Consider the following 19796-nt stretch of genomic DNA (forward strand, 5'->3'; position numbering starts at 1 on the left):
CCTTTTGTCGGTTGTGTGTGTCCTCACCAGGAGCACGTGTATCTATTGTATTGTCAATGTGGAGCCACTCCTGAAAGCCAGTAACAGTCAACGTAAGCAATGCAGTGTCTACACTGATACAGCATCGACCTAATTCCATTGACTGTGACGCTATGCCACTTGGTTTCCAACTGAGAAACTTCCAACTTGTTTATCAAGCCATTATTCTCCCAGCACTGTTGTATGGGTCCGAAACTTAGACAACCTATAGACACCACTTGAGAGTCCTTGAGAGGCACCATCAACGCTGCCTTTGTAAGATTCTGAAGATCAAATGGGAAGACATATCAGTGTTCTGGAAGAGGCAAAGACCACCAGTATCGAGGTAATGATCATCTGTAAGCAATTCCGCTGGACTGGTCACGTTGTCCAGTTGCCAGACCATTGCCTCCCAAAACAGGTCCTGTTCTGTCAGCTGAAAGAAGGGTACCGTAACGTGGGTGCACAACGGAAGCGTTATAAGGACTCGCTGAAAGACAACCTAAAAAAATGTAATATTGTTATTGATGCTTGGGAGACACTTGCCCAGGATCGCTTAAAATGGAGTGAAGTCCTATGTGATGGTCTCCTACGTTTTGAACTTGCTCGCCAACAAGCCGAAGAGAACAAGAGGCACAGGAGAAAAGAGAGACTGGCTTCCAGTCATGGTCAACAGCCGCCTGCCGAGCCTGAAAATATCTGCCCTCATTGTAATAGAAATTGTGGTTCAAGGATTGGCCTTATCAGCCACCTGAGGACCCATAACTCCCATGGAAGATGATCATACTCGGTAACGAGTGATCGCCCATCATGCCACTTGGGGAGGTGGTGGCATTAAGTCAGCCTAGAGAGGCACTTACATGGGCGGGAGCCCAATTTAAATGAAGACACTTCCACAGCTGGGTTGACACAAGGCAGCTTATGTTGGCGTAACCCTGTAGTTTAGACCAGGCCTGATGCCTCTTATAAGGTTGCTAGCCTTGGGAGGCTGCTGGTCTGGGCCTGGAAATGGGAGTAGAAAAATACTCAGTATACTGCTTTGAGAATGTAGCAGGAATTGGTAGTTCAGTCGCGCTTCGGAGCAGGTGGTAGGCAAGGTTTAGTGCTGAGGTCATGCATCAGAGTGGGAGAAAAAATGGTAAATCGAGTGGTTTGGGTTTGAAGAAGCAGGGACAGAAAAGGGAGATCAAAGAAGCTCAGAACACACCTAATCTGTGTTTATCCAAAACTCATGGACACTGGCAGTAAATAAATAAATAAAAGTTAAGTAAAAGTACATTTACTTGGCTTTGTTTTAATTATGTATTGAAACTTATCTGATGTTGGTGTTCAGAAATTTTCCCACAATTTCACTGTAGAATGTGTTTCTTTTGGTCCTATTTTCTTTTATTTCTTTCCAACTAACAAAAAAAAGGCAGTTTGTATGTAATAAGTTTAGACGCATCTACAGCCACCAAAAAAGTTTTGAAACTTCAAAAGGTATTTTTTCAGCAAGAAATTTAAAGTTTAGGTATTTGAGGGGTATACATGTCAACCTATGCAATATTCGGTGATTTGTTTAATAAATATCCCAGCCAGTAATGCCATATTCACTGCCTCAGAATATCATACATTCTTCTTTCAAGGTACCAAAAACATTGCAACTACATCAGTTTAAATTGAATTGAAATTGAATTGAAATCTATGTACAAAAAAATAAGATTTTTCTAAATGGATACAAAAGCAGGACTGTTCATGTTTCAATATGTAGCCTTTCTAGGTAATAAAACCAAGACCCTCTGTTCTCTGTAATAAGTTGGACCTCAAGTCTGCAGTTTTTCTGGGTATCACACTGGAAAAATTGCAGCAACTTAATTTAATAATGAGCAATTTAATTGGAGCAGCACCGTCAATACCCTGTGTTAATTACTTTCAACTGTCCACTCAGTTTCACTTTTCTATGTGCCAGGGATTTTTGTATTAAGATAGTACTGCGTCTTAGAAATCGTCGTAGGGGAAGCAGAGGTTCTGGCAGCTAGGTAGGGAAATTTGAGGTGGTTAGAGGTTGCTCAGATAATCAGTTCTGAAATACTTGACAATATTGGTCCAGAACTAGAAAAACAGTTTCACTTGTTCTGAACTTTTCCTGTGAATTGTCCCAGTAACTTCAGTGGGACTGTACATGTGCAGCATGTGACCGTTTGCAGCACTGGGGCTTTAAAGTAATGACTGTTACCCTTTGGGTTTCATAATCAGTGACCTATTAAAATGAAGAAGAAAGTTCTTCCCCTTGGAACTATTTTTTTGGGCTGTCTACAAACAAACGACACCAGTTCACACTTGTGTATTGGTTTTTTATTTATCTACACAGTGTGGGGGCTCATAATTTTTTACATGAAAGCTTGGATTCTGGAGCACAGTTCAGCTGCAAGGTTTGGATTTCAGGTCAAATTCTCCAGCTATGAAAAACATGGGGTCCCTGAGGACTTCACCCCGCATGATGTCCCTATGTTTAGGCAGTGAGACTACTCATATGCCTAATATTAAGCATGTGTTTGAGTACTAGCTGGATTGAGGCCACAATATTCAGCACCTTGCAGGATTGAACCATAATAAGAAATGTTTGCTCCCAATTTGTGAAACAGTATTTGTAAAACCTCTGGTCCTGGGAAATGTGGGGCATTCATTCGTGTATGGCGTGGCCTTTTATGTAGTTGGATTTTAATTGTTTAAAATGTTGACTATATATTGAGGGATTCTGTTTCACTGACCAGAATGTTGTCGTATGTGTTCTGAAACCTTAAGGGTATGCTAAGCATATTAAATAATATTTCTAGATTTTTATTTTGAGAATTTCTTCTAACATGCTTTATTCAATTCAGAATTCTTTCTTGTAAAAAATGGTTCTGTTCTCTGTAATTCATTAGTACAGTCTTTATTAGATGTGATCTGAGGTTTTATGAGCAAAATGTCTCCTAATCCGTATTTTGTTCATGAGTGAATTTCTGTGACAGACTCCTAAAAATAGAAAATATTCTCAACAGTATACCTGTCATGTAAACTTGAAGGCTGACTTTTTTTAATAAGTGCATACAATAGGGCCAAATTATCCTTTGGATGCAAACAAGCAGCTTCCATTGAAGACAAGGGATGGGAGTCATACACCAATATCTGGAGACAATTTCTGGTCCAGAAAACTTGACATTGTCTAAAATAATGTGGGGTGCATTAGAATAAGTGCTCAGATAACATGGTGATAGGGTCAATATAAGAACTAGATAAATAGTTATAAAATATATTTATTTGCACTCAAATGCCATCCTTTACCTACCTTTTTGACATTTAAAAAATAAATGGAGGGGACTTGCCACCTTTAATTATCAGTGGACTCTATATTTAGAGTTTTTGCTGTTCATAAATGCAAGTTATTTATTCATGCATCTTATAGGCAGGGCTGGTAGCATCACTTATTACTGAGGTTGTCCTTCACTTCCCATTATAAGATCTTGTTTTCAGTTTGTTATAACATTGCTAAATGTCAACCATTTGGGCTGAGATTTTCCATGTCAGGTGTCCTTGTTTGTTTAAATCTCCAGCCAGAATGGTTCTGCTGTTTCAAAGTATGAGGCTAAGGAAAAATACATTGTTTTGTCAGTGTTAAAACAATTATTTGAAAAGCTTTGGAGCAGGGACTTCAGATTTGGCAGGGATTTTCCTTTTGCTATCTCCATGAAAATCTGCCTCTATTTGGCCAAGTTATAAGCCTCTGAAATATTGCTGTTCGCACACGCTCAGTAAAAACTTATTAGATTTTAGCAGCTGCATTCTCTGAAGATTCTGTCTGCACTGGGCATGCTCCAGTGCAGGGCTGAGCAGGACTTCCTCTGCTGGGCTGCTACAGGCCAGTCTGGGTTCGGGCACCCGAACTGAGTGCACGGAGACTTTCTCATCTGTGCACTAAATGAGGATGAGGAGACTCAGGAAACCTGCGCAACACTTTCAAAAGATGAGCTTAAATTCATAACCAAAAATCATGGATTGAACAGGCACACTGGATTTATGGCTTATCACAACAATTCGTAACCCACTAACCTCCTCTTTTTGTCCCATGACGGCAGAGGTGTTAACAGGTCACTCTACCTTGAATGGTCCCTTACAATATGTGCTAACTACTTATGCTGGGTCATTACATATATTGAATCTATTTCCCCATGTTAAGTATCCTCACACCTTCTTGTCAACTGTCTGAAATAGGCCATCTTGATTATCACTGCAAAAGTTTTTTTTTCTCCTGCTGATAATACTTCATCTTAATTAATTAGCCTCTTACAGTTGGTATGGCTACTTCCACCTTTTCTTGTTCTCTGTATGTATAAATATTTCTTACTGTCTGTTCCATTCTATGCATCTGATGAAGTGGGCTGTAGCTCACAAAAGCTTATGCTCAAATAAATTTGTTAGTCTCTAAGGTGCCACAGAGTACTCCTGTTCTTTTTACTTATGCTAAACAATCTGCATTCCACCTTACATTTAGCTGTGATGCTGGGCGTACCTTTCCCAGAACTGAAGAAGAGCTCTGTGTGGCTTGAAAGCTTGCGGCCTGGTCTACACTACACAGTTAGGTCGACGTAAGCTGCTTTATGTTGACCTAATTATGCCAATGTACGCACTACAGCCTTGTCCCACCGATGTAAGTGCCCTACTGCAGCGACATAACTCCACCTCCACGAGAGGCGTAGGGCTTATGTTGGTGTAGTTAGGGCAGAGCAGGCTCTGTGTAGACACCGCATTACTTATATCAGCTGTTGGCTGTCTTGTCCATTTCAGGGCTCCATGCTGAAGCAGTGAAATTGGCAAGAAAGCCGGGCAGCTAGAACCTTGCTGCTCCCTGCTCAGAGAGGCAAGAAGCCTGAGCGGATATCCCTCTCTTGCCCCTGGCGGGGAACGGGGAGGCAAGAAGCCCGGGCAGCTGACCGATACTGCTGGCTGAGAGGGGATGCGCAGCACTGGCAGAAGGAGAGTAGTGTGGACATCAGCCACTGCAGTAATGGCTGCACGTCGACCTAATTTATGTCGACTTAAGTCTGTAGTGTAGACATGCCTTGTGTCGCTCACCAATGGAAGCTGGTCCAATGAAAGATATTACCTCACCCACCTTGTGTCTCTGAAATCCTAGAGGTCCGTGAGGGTGACCGCGGACTTTCTAAGGGTTCTGTGTGCCTTGACAGACAGCAGTTAAATGTAATTTGTGTAACCAGCAGTGCCTGTGCCACTTACCACATGGTGAGTTCTTCCCTAGCTGATGCCTTGTTTAACGAAACACACACGACAAAGCCCATTTTAATTATAAGGTAGGTCAAATTTGGAGCCAAACAGATTGGTAGTGTCCCTTTGCTGAAACTGAAACTAGATTTGCCAATGATGTGCTTTTAAAAACAGGTCTGGTCTTGTCTCCTTTCAGTGACTACATAGAAATCACCTGTGGTTGAATTTACAAAATAACTTTCAGTGCATTAATATATTTCACAATATATCTGTTTTGCAGGAGAAGATGGAGTGGACTGGTCCATCAGTGATAAAGACCTAGAGGTAATATAGCTTAATAAATTATTCCAAATATTGTAAGTTGTTTTTAAAAGATGGGGCATAACCTTATGAATGAAACCCCTTATTATAGACCCACTGATCCCTCGTGAACAATATACTTGGAAAACATTCTTATATATCATGTATTTCTGTGTTTCTCTCTCTCTCTCTCTCTCCATTCTGTGTTGGTAAGACTAGTTTACATGAAAAGAGGATATTTGCTTTTTAAGAGTTCATCTACCCCAGCTCCTTATTTTCAATTTGAAGTAATAATTCTTTCTTAACATCATAATCATTTCCCACCGCTTCCAACTGTGATGTCAGAAACAGAGCATTAAGATATCAGATGTGGAATAGGCAGAAAGAAGAGATGAATTCTTAAAAAAATAAAAAATTCTTTTATTCACATAGGTGTCCCTATATAAACAGAAAATAAAAAAATAGAGTAAAGGCGTGAGCAGAATTATTAATTTTTCTTAAAGATATCCATGAGACATCAGCAGCTCTCTGAAGCAGAACCAGAGTCTTCAACCTCTAGCTGCGCTTGCTTATGATGCGTTTATCGTTTGGTGGGACTTCTTGTCTTGCCCTACTCACATACCCCTCCTTCTGGAGGATCTGGAAGAAAGTTAATCCTAATAACCCCAGACTATCTAAGAGGAGCACGGTACTCAGACCTCTTGAGGGTCCCTCTCTCTCTGTCTCACAACCAGTTCCAGTAAGGTCCAATAATGCTTCCATATTAGGGTTACCAACCCTCCATGGTTGTCCTGGAGTCTCCAGGAATTAAAGATTATGTCATGTGATGACACCTCTAGGAATAAGTCCAACCAAAATTGGCAACCCTATTCCATATGCAGGGGCCCTCAGTCTTTCAGCTTGGCTTGTGACAGCTGCATCTGTCCTAGTTCTGGGCCCAACATCCTGTCTGTTTTTTAAAAAACCCTGATGTTTACTAGTACTAAATAAATCTTCAGGAGCAAGAGAGAGAATTATCAACTTCCTCTGCTTCCGTGGAGATAGCATGTGAGGTCACAGTTGTGTGTTTTGCAGGTTCACTGTAATGTGTCATGGTGCAAAATGCAGGTTTATTAGCTCTCTCTACAGCATTATATTTCTTCTAAGGAATGTGTCTACCCTTGTTGAATGGTGACTTGTATTTGTAATTAATGTTAGCTACATGTGCAATTTGGGGGGAACTACAGTTCATCCTGGAGATTTTGAAAGAAGACAAACCTTTCTAATTATTCTTTCGTTGTAGTCTGAAAAAAAGACAAAAATGTCTGCCAGTGATTTAGCAGCCAGTCATTTAGACGCATGTAGGGCAAAGTTTAAGAGAACAGAACTATCCACTTCAGCGCTAAATGGTTGACAAATATACAAGTACAATATTAGATTTCAAACCGAACATACCAGCACTGACAGCTACAAAAATACAATTCAGCAAAGCACTAAACCACAAAAGCCCAAATAATAGATGCATCTTTTTTTCTTGTTTCCCTAGGCACAGATTGGTAATTATGCACCCCTGAGACGCACCAGCAGATACTATGCAACAGACAAAAACGTTACTTGTAGAAATTGTGATAAACGGGGTCATTTGTCCAAAAACTGTCCTACTCCAAAGGTAAATGCAATATTTTAATTTATTTTAGAGGCAGCCAGTTGTTCTGTGGTTACTAGTTAACACGCTTTTGGGTTGGCCTAGAGCTGGCCCACCATGCTGTGAAGTTTATAAACATCCCTGTATGGTCCAGATTGGAAGATAATTGATTAGGACTGAGTGATTAACCAGTTAACAAGGGGATCCAGATCATCATCTGGGGACTGTTGGATGGGAGAGAAGCGGGGCTGGGAGGAGAGGCAAAGAAGCTTAGGAGCTGAGGGAGATGAAACCTCTCTCCCCCACCTCGACTCAGTGCCTAGGCGGTACAGTGACACACGGGAAAAGCCTTGTGGTGAGGCGACGTAAGACACTCTTAAATAAAGTGCAATGTGGTGAATTTACGAATGCGAGTGTGAGGACTGCTTGCAAAGAGACATCCAGGGTGAGGGAGCCCGCTCTGAGCCACCATATTTCAAGAGTTTGTCATTTGGCTTAAAAGTTTGTTCCAGGTTGAAATTTGACAATAAGGGCTCTTGGACAAGACTAATTTAATTTACAAAGTTAAAAAAGGCTTTAGTTGGTGTTACGATTTTTTTTTTGTATGAAGTTAAAATCTCTTACAATTACAAATGAATACAGAGAAAATAAAGGTAAGTACAATGTAAGGATGTATTGTTGAGATCCTAAAAGAATATTTTACATTTTTTAACTGTTTTATATTGTACGGACTCTCAGAGAAAAAGAACTAAAGTAAAGAGAAACAATTTTTAGGAAGGAACAGCATCTAGACTTAGTACCTATTGCCCTGGCAAAGAATTGTTTTAAAGATTATTTACCTCCCTTTGCCCTCATAGAAAATATGAAATTAAATGTGACCTCAAACAGCTCAAATTTCAACAAAACAAACAGGAAAAGTTTTTACCTAAAATATTCATCTTCAGGTTTTTTTTGAAAAACACCTACTATGTAAAATATTATGTGGAAATGGCTGCAGTCTGTATTGAGCGTGACTTAACCACTCCCAACAGAAAAGACTGTAAAAGCGCTGAGAATTTTGCAAAACCTACACCTTCTGAGACTGCTTCCTATTCCAAGTCTATGGACGTGTCTATGTAAAACCAGTTTCTCAGTGACTATCAGTCATTCTCTTCCAGTGGCCATTTGAGCCTCAAATAACAGACTCAGTCATTAGGGAAATTGGCTTAAAATGGACACAGCTTCAGAACAGGCTTTCAATAGTTTGATTTTATAACTCCATAAATGCACTAGTACGCATACACGGAAATCTCAAAAGTATGAACATTCACTTTTATGGCATAGATCAGTGGTTCCCAAACTTGTTCCGCCGCTTGTGCAGGGAAAGCCTCTGGCGGGCCGGGCCAGTTTGTGTACCTGCCGCGTCTGCAGGTTCGGCCGATCGCGGCTCCCAGTGGCCGTGGTTCGCTGCTCCAGGCCAATGGGAGCTGCTGGAAGCGGCGCGGGCCGAGGGATGTACTGGCCGCCGCTTCCAGCAGCCCCCATTGGACTGGGGCAGTGAACTGCGGCCATTGAGAGCCGCGATCGGCCGAACCTATGGACGCGGCAGATAAACAAACCAGCCCGGCCTGCCAGGGGCTTTCCCTGCACAAGTGGCGGAACAAGTTTGGGAACCACTGGCCTAGATAAAGAGGCGAATCGTTAGAGTCCATTGTGTTACATATCACAGCATGCCACTAAGAGAGACAGCTTTTTCATTTTTTTAAACCAGTATTTTAAAAAAGGAAATATAAACCAACTTGATTTTACACATCTTACACGCATTTTACACATCTTTCGTACAGGTTGTATCCAAAATTTGAGCGCACAGTGTTCAGGTATGAAAAGTTTGTCTCAAATCAAAATGTTCCTTTCCTCTTAGCATGATTGTTGTTGATTCGTTGAAAGTAGTACAAGTGTTTGCAGTAATTCATGAAACTTGAGAAGAAACAAGGACCAGGAAGTACTGTATATGGAATTAAGTTCGCTTGTATTTCTCTTGTTTAAGAAGTAAGAAATCTTGAAGAAACACTATAATCTTAGTATCCCAGCTGAGAATACATAATTATGAACAAGATGATTTGTGGGGGGTTGCGCTCATTTTGGTTTGTGTTTCACCAGTTATTATTTTTTAAATACTTTAAACAGTTGAAATGTTTTCACCTAAGATCCTTCTTTCTCTGTTTCTCCATAGAAAATTCCCCCTTGCTGCTTGTGTGCAGAGAGAGATCACCTACAAAATACCTGCCCAGCACGGTTTTGTTTAAACTGCTGTTTGCCTGGACACTGTTCTAGGGAGTGCCTTGAGAGAGCTTATTGGCATAAACATTGTAACCGCTGTGATATGAAAGGCCATTATGCTGATGTGAGTAGAACGTTTAGCAATCATTAGCCCATGTCCACCTTTGTCAATAAATGTTATGCGGGGTAAAACTTGATGTTCTAACCATCTGTTTTTATCCTTCTGTTATACAGTAGGCGCACATTTATGCATATATAAAAATATATTTGAGTATCTGTCTATATAGTATCATAGTTTCCATGAGGAATGAGGCCAGAATTTAGCAAAATGTGGCATTGTAAGCCCTGCTGTTTGCTGTGATGCAGTTCTGTGTTCCAGTTTAGTTTGTACATCAATTACTTGCTCACATAAATGTTTTTCTTCCTAAATCTGTGCAGCAAGTGTGGTGAGAAATGCCCAGGGAAGCATCATTTAGCCCCATGGAAGGTGTATGTGATTCTTTCACACTTTGGATATAAAGATTTGAAAGTTGAACAAGTGGAGCACAGATGGTTTTGTTGAGTTTTGATTTCATTTTTAGAAAATAATTTTCAAAAAAGATATAAAAATGCAATAAGCAAGACATTTCAATTTAAGTCATAACAGGCATCAAGACAGAGGAATGCAAATATATGTTCAACTGGTGTGGGAGTGGGTGGGCGTGTATAGATGTATAGTATTTAATGCTCAATATATAATGACAGTTCTCCAGACTTTTGTTCCATAGGCTGGGAGGAATTTGGGGGTACAGCAGATCAGCACTTTCCCCTGATTAAGGAACGAGTGTCTTGCACAATTCACTAGTGTCCATGCTGAGAGAGGTAGTGAGGGGCTCTCACTGGAATTTCATCCAATTGTACTCAACCAGAAGACTGGGGAAAATGCATGGGTCCTCATCAGTGATGATGGCTTAAAATGAGGGGACATCAGATGTCCCAAGTGCTCCAGCAAAGATGCAGAGGACAGCTTCTACCCACCAAAAGCCAGTAAATAGCTGTGTGTTATTCTGATACTACTCCCTTTTCCTATGTTGTTATAAAAGCATCAGTAGAAACTTAAGTTAGTCTATATCTTGGTTTGGTATGTACATTACCTTATGCATTTCATATGACAAGTATACCTGAGCCGGGTAATAGGACATAATACAGTTTTTTCCCACGTAAATATTATCTAAATGTTATCTCTCAGTAAAATAGTAATGTTAAAGGAAGATGTTTAGAAACAGTTTATTTGAATTACTCAGCTTACACTCTACGTGCTTTTCAGTTGTGGATATACATTCAGTTCTTGTGTGCAGGTTTGGATTTCTGCCACAGTCACCTGTAAACTTTTATATGAACCGTGCAAGAGGGAAGATGGTGACAAATGAGGTGAATTATGTTCACCCAGACAAGCATACTGTATATGGTGTGGGAGAAAAATTATAAAGAGACTGAACAGTTGTTCTGTCTTGTATCATTCAAATGTCAAAAGACCAGTACAGTGTAAGGAGAGAAATATTTCTGGTCTGAAATCTATTGATATCTTTATCTTAATCCTTACAATATATTAGTAAGAGCTACATTAAATCCATCTTTCAGTGTCCGTCATTTTCACCAAGGTCATTCAGAATTGCACTGTTGCTACGTACAAGATCAGCACTGCTCATACCAGTTGGGGTGTACAGTCTGATCAGCATTGCCAATCAACCCCTTCCTTCTATCTTAACAAAGAGAAGGTTAAGGAGTGATTTGATTGCAGTCTATAAGTACCTACATCGGGAATATTTAATAATGGGCTCTTCAGTCTAACAGAGAAAGGTATAGCATGATCCAATGGTTTGAAGTAAAACAAGACAAATTCAGACTGAAAATAAGGCATATATTTTTGACAGTAATTAACCATTGGAACAACTTACCAAGGGTTCTGGTGGATTCTCTATAACTGATCATTCTTAAATCAAGATGGGATGTTTTTCTAAAAGATCTGCTCTGGGAATTATTTGGGGAAGTTCTCTGGCCTGTGTTATACAGGAGGTCAGACAACAGTCCTTTTAAGCCTTGGATCGATGAATATGCATTATTCCCTGTTGCCTCCATGTCTTAAGATAGAGAGAGAAAAGGTACTTAGAACAAATATTGAACTCCATACCTCACCTCATAAAACATAATTTCTGAAATCTTAACCACCCTTTGTCTGTAACCAAAGTATCTCAAGCCATTCCCCTTTGACCTTCCAGATCTCTCTTGTCAAATGAGCATATGAAAATGCCCCCCTTCTTCAACATAGTCACAGTCCAGGTAAAGAGATTCTTGTAAAAGATGTACTGTTTATTGTATCACCCTACCAGGCATTTGTCAGCATCAGGCTCCAGGTCAGGCAGCAAAGCAGTGGAGTTTTTTCCACATATTTTGTTGATTGGGGAAAAAAACACTCAATAAAAACATATACACTATGGTATTTTGTGCAATTTTTTGAGGATATACAACCTTAAATAAAAGTGTATTTGTGGGATCAATAATTAGTTTGCATTTTTTTAATAAGTGAAAGCAGTCAGTATGGATATATTAGCAGGTAAATCATTATCCCACATTAAGTGTCGAGGGTAAAAGAAGTGAATAAGTTTGTGGGAGCACATCGGGAGATGCAAACTGCTAGACAGAGCAATTCAAAAGTTATAAGAATACTGAGGATCCATTCAAGAATGTTGGGCAAAGGCACATTTTCTGTACAGGCAACCAGCGGCCAGGTGAAACCACTGACCATTATATTACAGACGTGTGTAATAAAGCTAAGTCATGTGAATTTGGACACTTAACAGGTGAACTGTTTGGAGACCAATTTATTAGTGTTATAAAGGGTCAAAGCAGATAGTTGCAAGAAAAGGACTTGATCTTTCAAAGAATAGAGGATATTTGCAAGTTTATTGAAAATTGTCCTTCTGAAGTGAAAGTGTTAGCAAACCGGGGGAGGGGTCATTTAATTAGACCTATAACCCAAGACACACAGACAGTATAGAAGTCTAAACAAATGGCAGAGACTAGACTTGTTTGCAAATAAATGTCAAGACAACCACATCATGATGCAAAAGTATACAGCCTAAGGAGTGCAGTGTCATGCATGCAATGAAAGCGACCATTTTGCAAGAGTGTGTATCTCTCAGCCCTAATCACAAAGACATACAAAAGCAGAATGTACTTAAGAATGTACCACTAGAAGACTAAGTTCTGGTGGTAATATAGAAACAGAGTTATGTATTGGGTCTCTAAATATATATTCTACAACAAAACAGTTTGTCTCAATAGAAAGAGTGAATAAAAAGTTAATTTGAGTTAAAACTTAACTCAGTGCAACATAATCACATCATGCACATACAAAAATATTAGTGACTGTGTAACCCACACACCTCCTGGGTATGGTGTTCTGTCCCATCTAGTGACACCGAGACCACTTAGAAAGAGAGAGAAAATGAATTTGCTCTACAGCTTTAGCTAACAGCCACTTGGCTAGGGGAAAATACATTGTTTTGCCCATGTTAAAAAAATTCTGGTGATCTTTTCTTTGAGACACTCTAGCATCACCATACTTTCTCAACAAGTAATATTTTAGGGACTCCGTGTAACATAGGCACAACAATGAATGTAGGGCGTATGCACAGGCTGCCAAATAATCCAACTAAAATTTACTCCTTTGCTCTTTTATTCTATAATCGTTGTAGACACAAGCAGCGTGAGCTGGAATGTTGCTACTGATCTCAACAGTGCTTTCTCTGATGGAATTGTAACATTTGGGTTGCACAGGGTATAAATGTCTGTACGCATGGTTTCACTCAACCTTGCCATGCAAAATCTCACAGTAACAAAGTGATGAAATAGATTTTAAAGTCTTCATTGGTGGTTGAGGAACAATTTACAAAGAGTTCAAAATGTGAGAGTTTTTTCCTGCGCATATTTTGTTTATCTAAACAACTATCTAATTTGATTCAAGCTCCTTACTCTTTCCAATTTAAAAGGACCTTAAGAGAGTGAAAATAACTGGATAGGGGAAATGAACTGATACAGTCACTATCCTGAAACTTAGCATAAAGTTGTATGGTTGCCCAGTTAATGTGGTATACCACAATATATGTTCGATATAGAGAACTATGATTAAATAAGGCTGCTGTGAAGCAAACCAGCAACACGTAGAAAAGCATAAATCATGCTGATCTCGGATGGGTAGTAGATGAGCTTCAGGTAAGAACTCCAGGTTATAGCTGCTTGGGGCGTGAGGCTATCTTTGATTTCAGGAGGAGTCATGCATACACATCTGAAGATAGGATTTGGCTCCAGGTTTGAAGGTACTTATTTTTCTCAGTTAGCACACCAACCTTTTATCATTATTTACGTCCAAAGTTCAGTACACAACTCCCCCCTCTTTTTCTTTAATGGATAGTTTAGACATTTGTTTAAAATAAATAGTGTCTTTTCTGCCCTTGATACCTACGCCCAAAAGTCATGTTACTGCTAATGGGAGTTTGTGTGTATCTTGTGTAGTGTTGTAGTTCTATGGTAAATTGCTAATAATATTGGATCCGTTCCCAAATATCATAAATTTGTACTGGTATATACAGCTATGGGTACTAAAGAGGAGTAGTTAAAATCTTTATGAAAGGTAGCCACTGAGTTGAATATTCAGGTATATTTTTATTAAACTCATTTTGAGAGTTCAAAATAGCCACAAATGGGGAAACATTTTTTTTAATCTCATACATTATAACACTAGACATAATTATTTTTGAAATGTTCCTTTTTTACTCTAGAATGAATTTTTATGGCAAAAGTATAATTCCTCTGAAACAAAGAACGTTATCTCTTATGTCATAAATGTATTGCTATAACATATTTAATTATCAGATATGTTCTAAAATATTATGATGCACACTATGAAAGCTTGGGGCAGAATAAAATAGGTTGGTAAAATAATCAAAATTGAAACTAATCCGATATGAATGTAGAAGTAGAGCAGTGGGATAGAGCTACAAGATCACAACCAGAGGGCGATACACAATGATGATACACTTAAGATGTGGTTGGTTATGACAGTGGAGAAGAGTACTTGTGAAGGAGCTAAATAATATAGATTCATCGATGATAGGGCCAAAAGGGGACCTCTGTGATCGTCTAGTCTGACCTCCTGCATAACATAGGCCATAAGACTTCCCTGAATTACTTCCCATTTGAACTAGAGCATATCTTTTAGGAAAGCATCTAGTCTTGATGTGTGCAGAAAGAGGTGAGTGATACAGTAATGACACTTAGAGGTAGTAGAGAGTGAGACAAGATATGGAAGTAAGGAAAGATAAGAAATAAGAGACTCTTCTGTATTATTCTGAGAGGTGCAATATAAGATGTAGAAAAGAATCAGATGAGAATGTGGATGATTGAGGGAGAGAATCAAAATTAGGTCTGTTCAAAAAATGTGTCTTACACCTACATTTCCAATATTTCAGAATGAAAACATACATGAAACTTAAAAACATATTTTTCAGTTTTCCATCAAGTAACCTGTTGACAGCTAGTACAGATAGTACTTCAGCACATATTCATTATTCTAACAGTAGAATTGTGGAAGAACAAGAAAATTCCTCAAAATGGGTAGGAAAATATCTTTTAGGGACCATTTAGGTCAGAGCACTTCAGAGCTACAGTCAATCATACTACAATTTAAAAAATACACTGTACCATTCTTATAATGTAGATGAACAGCCATTCTAAAACTTCAGAGTTTAGATTTTGGCATACTTTAGACCACAACTTCTCTACTAGTTAAACTTTTCCACACTAAAGAAGATTTTGGTTTCTTGAGTAACACAATGTGCCATTGCTACTAACAATTCCTTTTGAAAGGCAGCGTGATCGGGTATTCCTAGCACCCTCCTATCTACCACTATCCCCAGTTGGTAGCTTTCTTTGAGAGGGATTATAGGGTTTTTGCCCTAGTCCCTTTCTTTATCCTAAGAACTTACAAAATGCTGTAACCATTATTATCTCTATTCTTTGTCCACTCTGTGTCAGTCTTCACAGTTTGGTGTTCCTTTTAACAGCAGCAACTGGAGGCAGACCACAACTTTTCTTCTGTGTGTGGGTTTAAAGCACCCCTCAGGAAGAGCTCTCCAGAATTCTGGACTTTCACACTGACACAGATGGCAGACATCAGGCCCCCCTTTGTAGAAGAGCCTTTTACCGGATTTAAAAATAAAAAAACAAAAAAAACCCTAAATATCTATCTTTTCTTTTTTTCGTTGTCTTCTAAATTGTTTTCAAAATTGCTGGGCTCCAAAAATGTTTTCCTTTTCTGAGGAGGGTTTGAAGGGCAACACTTCCTCGATAAGCCTGGATCATGTCCTGGGCAGAAGCTCTCGTTCTGTCCCTCAGGATTCTATGCATCAAAGGAGAAGAAAAGCCGGAGTTGACTGGCACTGCAAGATGCACTTAGACTTGAAGGGATGCAGTCAGGACCAGCCGTTTTTGCAGAACATCATAAAGCAGGTTGGTAGTCCATTGATGAACCTGTTGGTATCCAGATCCAGTTGGAAAACCAAAAGATACTACATGAGGAAGACACACTTAAAAGTGGAAAATCTGGACACCTAATTTCAGAAGTGGCTTCAGGGCCTCCTTCTCCATGCAAGTGTGAAAATGCAAACACTTTGCAAACAAACAAGCTAGCGAGTTTGGTTACCTTCTCAATAGCTCTCGGGTCTCAGTCCTCAGGCCTGATTAAGCCGTAACGGGAATCTCCTCTCAAGATCCCAACACAAAAGAACATATTCCAACAGGAGCTTACCCTGCACCAAAATCCAGTGCTGCTAAAACTGAGTAGCAGGTGTACTCAGATATTAGAATAAGGTGATAAGCACTCTCCTAGCATCTTGGAGCAGACAGACAGATGATGACTACAAATCACTTGGATGAGATTCAAATATTGGCACCCAAGAGACATCTTGGGGCAAAGTCAGCTTAAAGTAAAGGACACTCTAACATTTCTACAAGGAGGCATGGCTACGGCTCCTTGCTAACACTTCAGAAAGACAAGTCCACAGCTGTACGTATATTGAGCTGTAACAAACCCCGGAGAATCTCTAATCACTCTCACAAAATAGGTTCCTCAGGACCACCACTATCATCAGTGCTCCATTAATACTCAGATTCTTGACATGATCCTCAACTGTGTACTACAAGCCCACATAAACCACCCTTCTAGTCTTTGCAATCAGCATGTGTTTTCACTGGAAGACCTTTTCTCACTAGAAGTTTCTTGCCTACATGCCATGTCCTCAGCCTTAGGGATTTCAGAGCATGGCATGTGCTCTGTGGAACCTCCGTTATACATATTCTACCAGGGCATAGCAGTTCTTGAAAATGACCAGTCCTCCTTTCTGAAGGTCATCATAATCTTTCTCAGAAGATTTGTCTGAATCCAAACATCCTAGGGGAGTAGAAGGGGCATACAAGGGATAAAAGGTGTATATAGCAGAGACATTCAAAGCCTCAGGTACAGCTTCTAGGCATATTGCTGCTCACTCTAAGAAACTGTGCACCACCTATGGTGAGATCTGCCAGGTTGCTATGTGGTCCTCCCTCTACACTTTCTCAAAGCACTCTAGAGCAAGCATCTTGAATACTGTGTGCAGATGTGTTCACCCCATCTCAAAAAAGATATATTGGAATTGAAAAAGGTTCAAAAAGGGGGCAACAAAATGATTAGGGGTATGAGGAGAGATTAATAAGACTGAGGCTTGGTCTACACTACCCCCCCTAATTCGAACTAAGGTACGCAACTTCAGCTACGTGAATAACGTAGCTGAAGTCGAAGTACCTTAGTTCGAACTTACCTTGGTCCACACGCGGCAGGCAGGCTCCCCCGTCGACTCCGCGGTACTCCTCTCGCCGAGCTGGAGTACCGCAGTCGACGGCAAGCACTTCCGGGTTCGACTTATCGCGTCCAGACTAGACGCGATAAGTCGAACCCAGAACTTCGATTTCCAGCCGTCGAACTAGCTGGTAAGTGTAGCCTTGGCTAGTCTGGACGCGATAAGTCGAACCCGGAAGTGCTTGCCGTCGACTGCGGTACTCCAGCTCGGCGAGAGGAGTACCGCGGAGTCGACGGGGGAGCCTGCCTGCCGCGTGTGGACCAAGGTAAGTTCGAACTAAGGTACTTCGACTTCAGCGACGTTATTCACGTAGCTGAAGTTGCGTACCTTAGTTCGAATTAGGGGGGGTAGTGTAGACCAAGCCCAAGGCCTGAGACTTTTCAGCTTGGAAAAGAGACTGCTAAGGGGAGATATGATTGAGGTCTATAAAATCATGACTGGTGTAGAGAAAGTAGATAAGGAAGTATCCCTGATAATGTCACAGCTAACCTGGTGGCTGAACTTTGTGATTTTGTCCTCACCCACAACTATTTCACATTTGGGGACAATATATACCTTCAAGTCAGCGGCACTGCTATGGGTACCCGCATGGCCCCACAATATGCCAACATTTTTATGGCTGACTTAGAACAACGCTTCCTTAGCTCTCGTCCCCTAACGCCCCTACTCTACTTGCGCTACATTGATGACATCTTCATCATCTGGACCCATGGAAAAGAAGCCCTTGAGGAATTTCACCATGATTTCAATAATTTCCATCCCACCATCAACCTCAGCCTAGATCAATCCACACAAGCGGTCCATTTCCTGGACACTACTGTGCTAATAAGCGATGGTCACATCAATACCACCCTATACCGGAAACCTACTGACCGCTACACTTACCTACATGCCTCCAGCTTCCATCCAGGACACACCACACGATCCATTGTCTACAGCCAAGCTCTAAGATATAACCGCATTTGCTCCAATCCCTCGGATAGAGACAAGCACCTACAAGATCTCTATCAAGCATTCTTAAAACTACAATACCCACCTGCTGAAGTGAAAAAACAGATTGACAGAGCCAGACGAGTACCCAGAAGTCACCTCCTACAAGACAGGCCCAACAAAGAAAATAACAGAACACCACTAGCTGTCACCTTCAGCCCCCAACTAAAACCTCTCCAGCGCATCATCAGAGATCTACAACCTATCCTGAAAGATGATCCTTTACTCTCACAGATCTTGGGAGACAGACCTGTCCTCGCTTACAGACAACCCCCCAACCTAAAGCAAATACTCACCAGCAACCACACATCACTGAACAAAACCACTAACCCAGGAACCTATCCTTGTAACAAACCCCGATGCCAACTCTGTCCACATATCTATTCAAGTGACATCATCATAGGACCTAATCACATCAGCCATACCATCAGGGGCTCGTTCACCTGCACATCTACCAATGTGATCTATGCCATCATGTGCCAGCAATGCCCCTCTGCCATGTACATTGGCCAAACCGGACAGTCTCTACGCAAAAGAATTAATGGACACAAATCTGACATCAGGAATCAAAATACTCAAAAACCAGTGGGAGAACACTTTAACCTGTCTGGTCATTCAGTGACAGACCTGCGGGTGGCTATATTACAACAGAAAAACTTCAAAAACAGACTCCAAAGAGAGACTGCAGAGCTAGAATTGATATGCAAACTAGACACAATTAACTCCGGTTTGAATAAGGACTGGGAATGGCTGAGCCATTACAAACGTTGACTATCTCCCCTTGTAAGTACTCTCACACTTCTTATCACACTGTCTGTACTCGGCTAGCTTGATTATCACTTCAAAAGTTTTTTTTTTTTTTTTTTTTTCTCTTAATTAATTGGCCTCTCAGAGTTAGTAAGACAACTCCCACCTGTTTATGCTCTCTGTATGTGTGTATATATATCTCCTCATTATATGTTCCATTCTATATGCATCCGAAGAAGTGGGCTGTAGTCCACGAAAGCTTATGCTCTAATAAATTTGTTAGTCTCTAAGGTGCCACAAGTACTCCTGTTCTTCTTTTTGTAGATAAGGAAGTGTTGTTTACTACTACTCATAACACAAGAACTAGGGGTCATGAAATTAATAGGCAGCAGGTTTAAAACAAATAAAAGGAAGTATTTTTTCACACAATGCACAGTCAACCTGTGAACTCCTTGCCAGAGGATGTTGTGAAGGCCAAGACCATAACAGGGTTCAAAAAAGAAGTAGATAAATTCATGGAGGATAGGTCCATCAATGGCTATTAGCCAGGATGGGCAGGAATGGTGTCCCTATCCTCTTTTCCAGAAGCTGGGAATGAGTGACAGGGGATGGATCACTTGATGATTACCTGTTCTGTTCATTCCCTCTGGGGCACCTGGCATTGGCCACTGTCGGAAGAC

General features: G+C 40.5%; 1 protein-coding gene across 3 annotated transcripts in view; it reads left to right on the plus strand.

The window, feature by feature from the left end:
• ZCCHC7 (zinc finger CCHC-type containing 7) overlaps window positions 1–19796 on the plus strand; it is a 174081-nt gene that overhangs the window by 116735 nt on the left and 37550 nt on the right. For all 3 annotated transcript variants that reach the window (XM_054032870.1, XM_054032871.1, XM_054032869.1), the window contains exons 3-5: window positions 5543–5586; window positions 7088–7210; window positions 9399–9569. In XM_054032870.1, coding sequence (XP_053888845.1) covers window positions 5543–5586; window positions 7088–7210; window positions 9399–9569 — 338 coding nt within the window. The remainder of the gene's footprint in view (window positions 1–5542; window positions 5587–7087; window positions 7211–9398; window positions 9570–19796) is intronic.

Source organism: Malaclemys terrapin, chromosome 6 (genome assembly GCF_027887155.1).
Source record: "Malaclemys terrapin pileata isolate rMalTer1 chromosome 6, rMalTer1.hap1, whole genome shotgun sequence".
NCBI lineage: Eukaryota > Metazoa > Chordata > Testudines > Emydidae > Malaclemys > Malaclemys terrapin.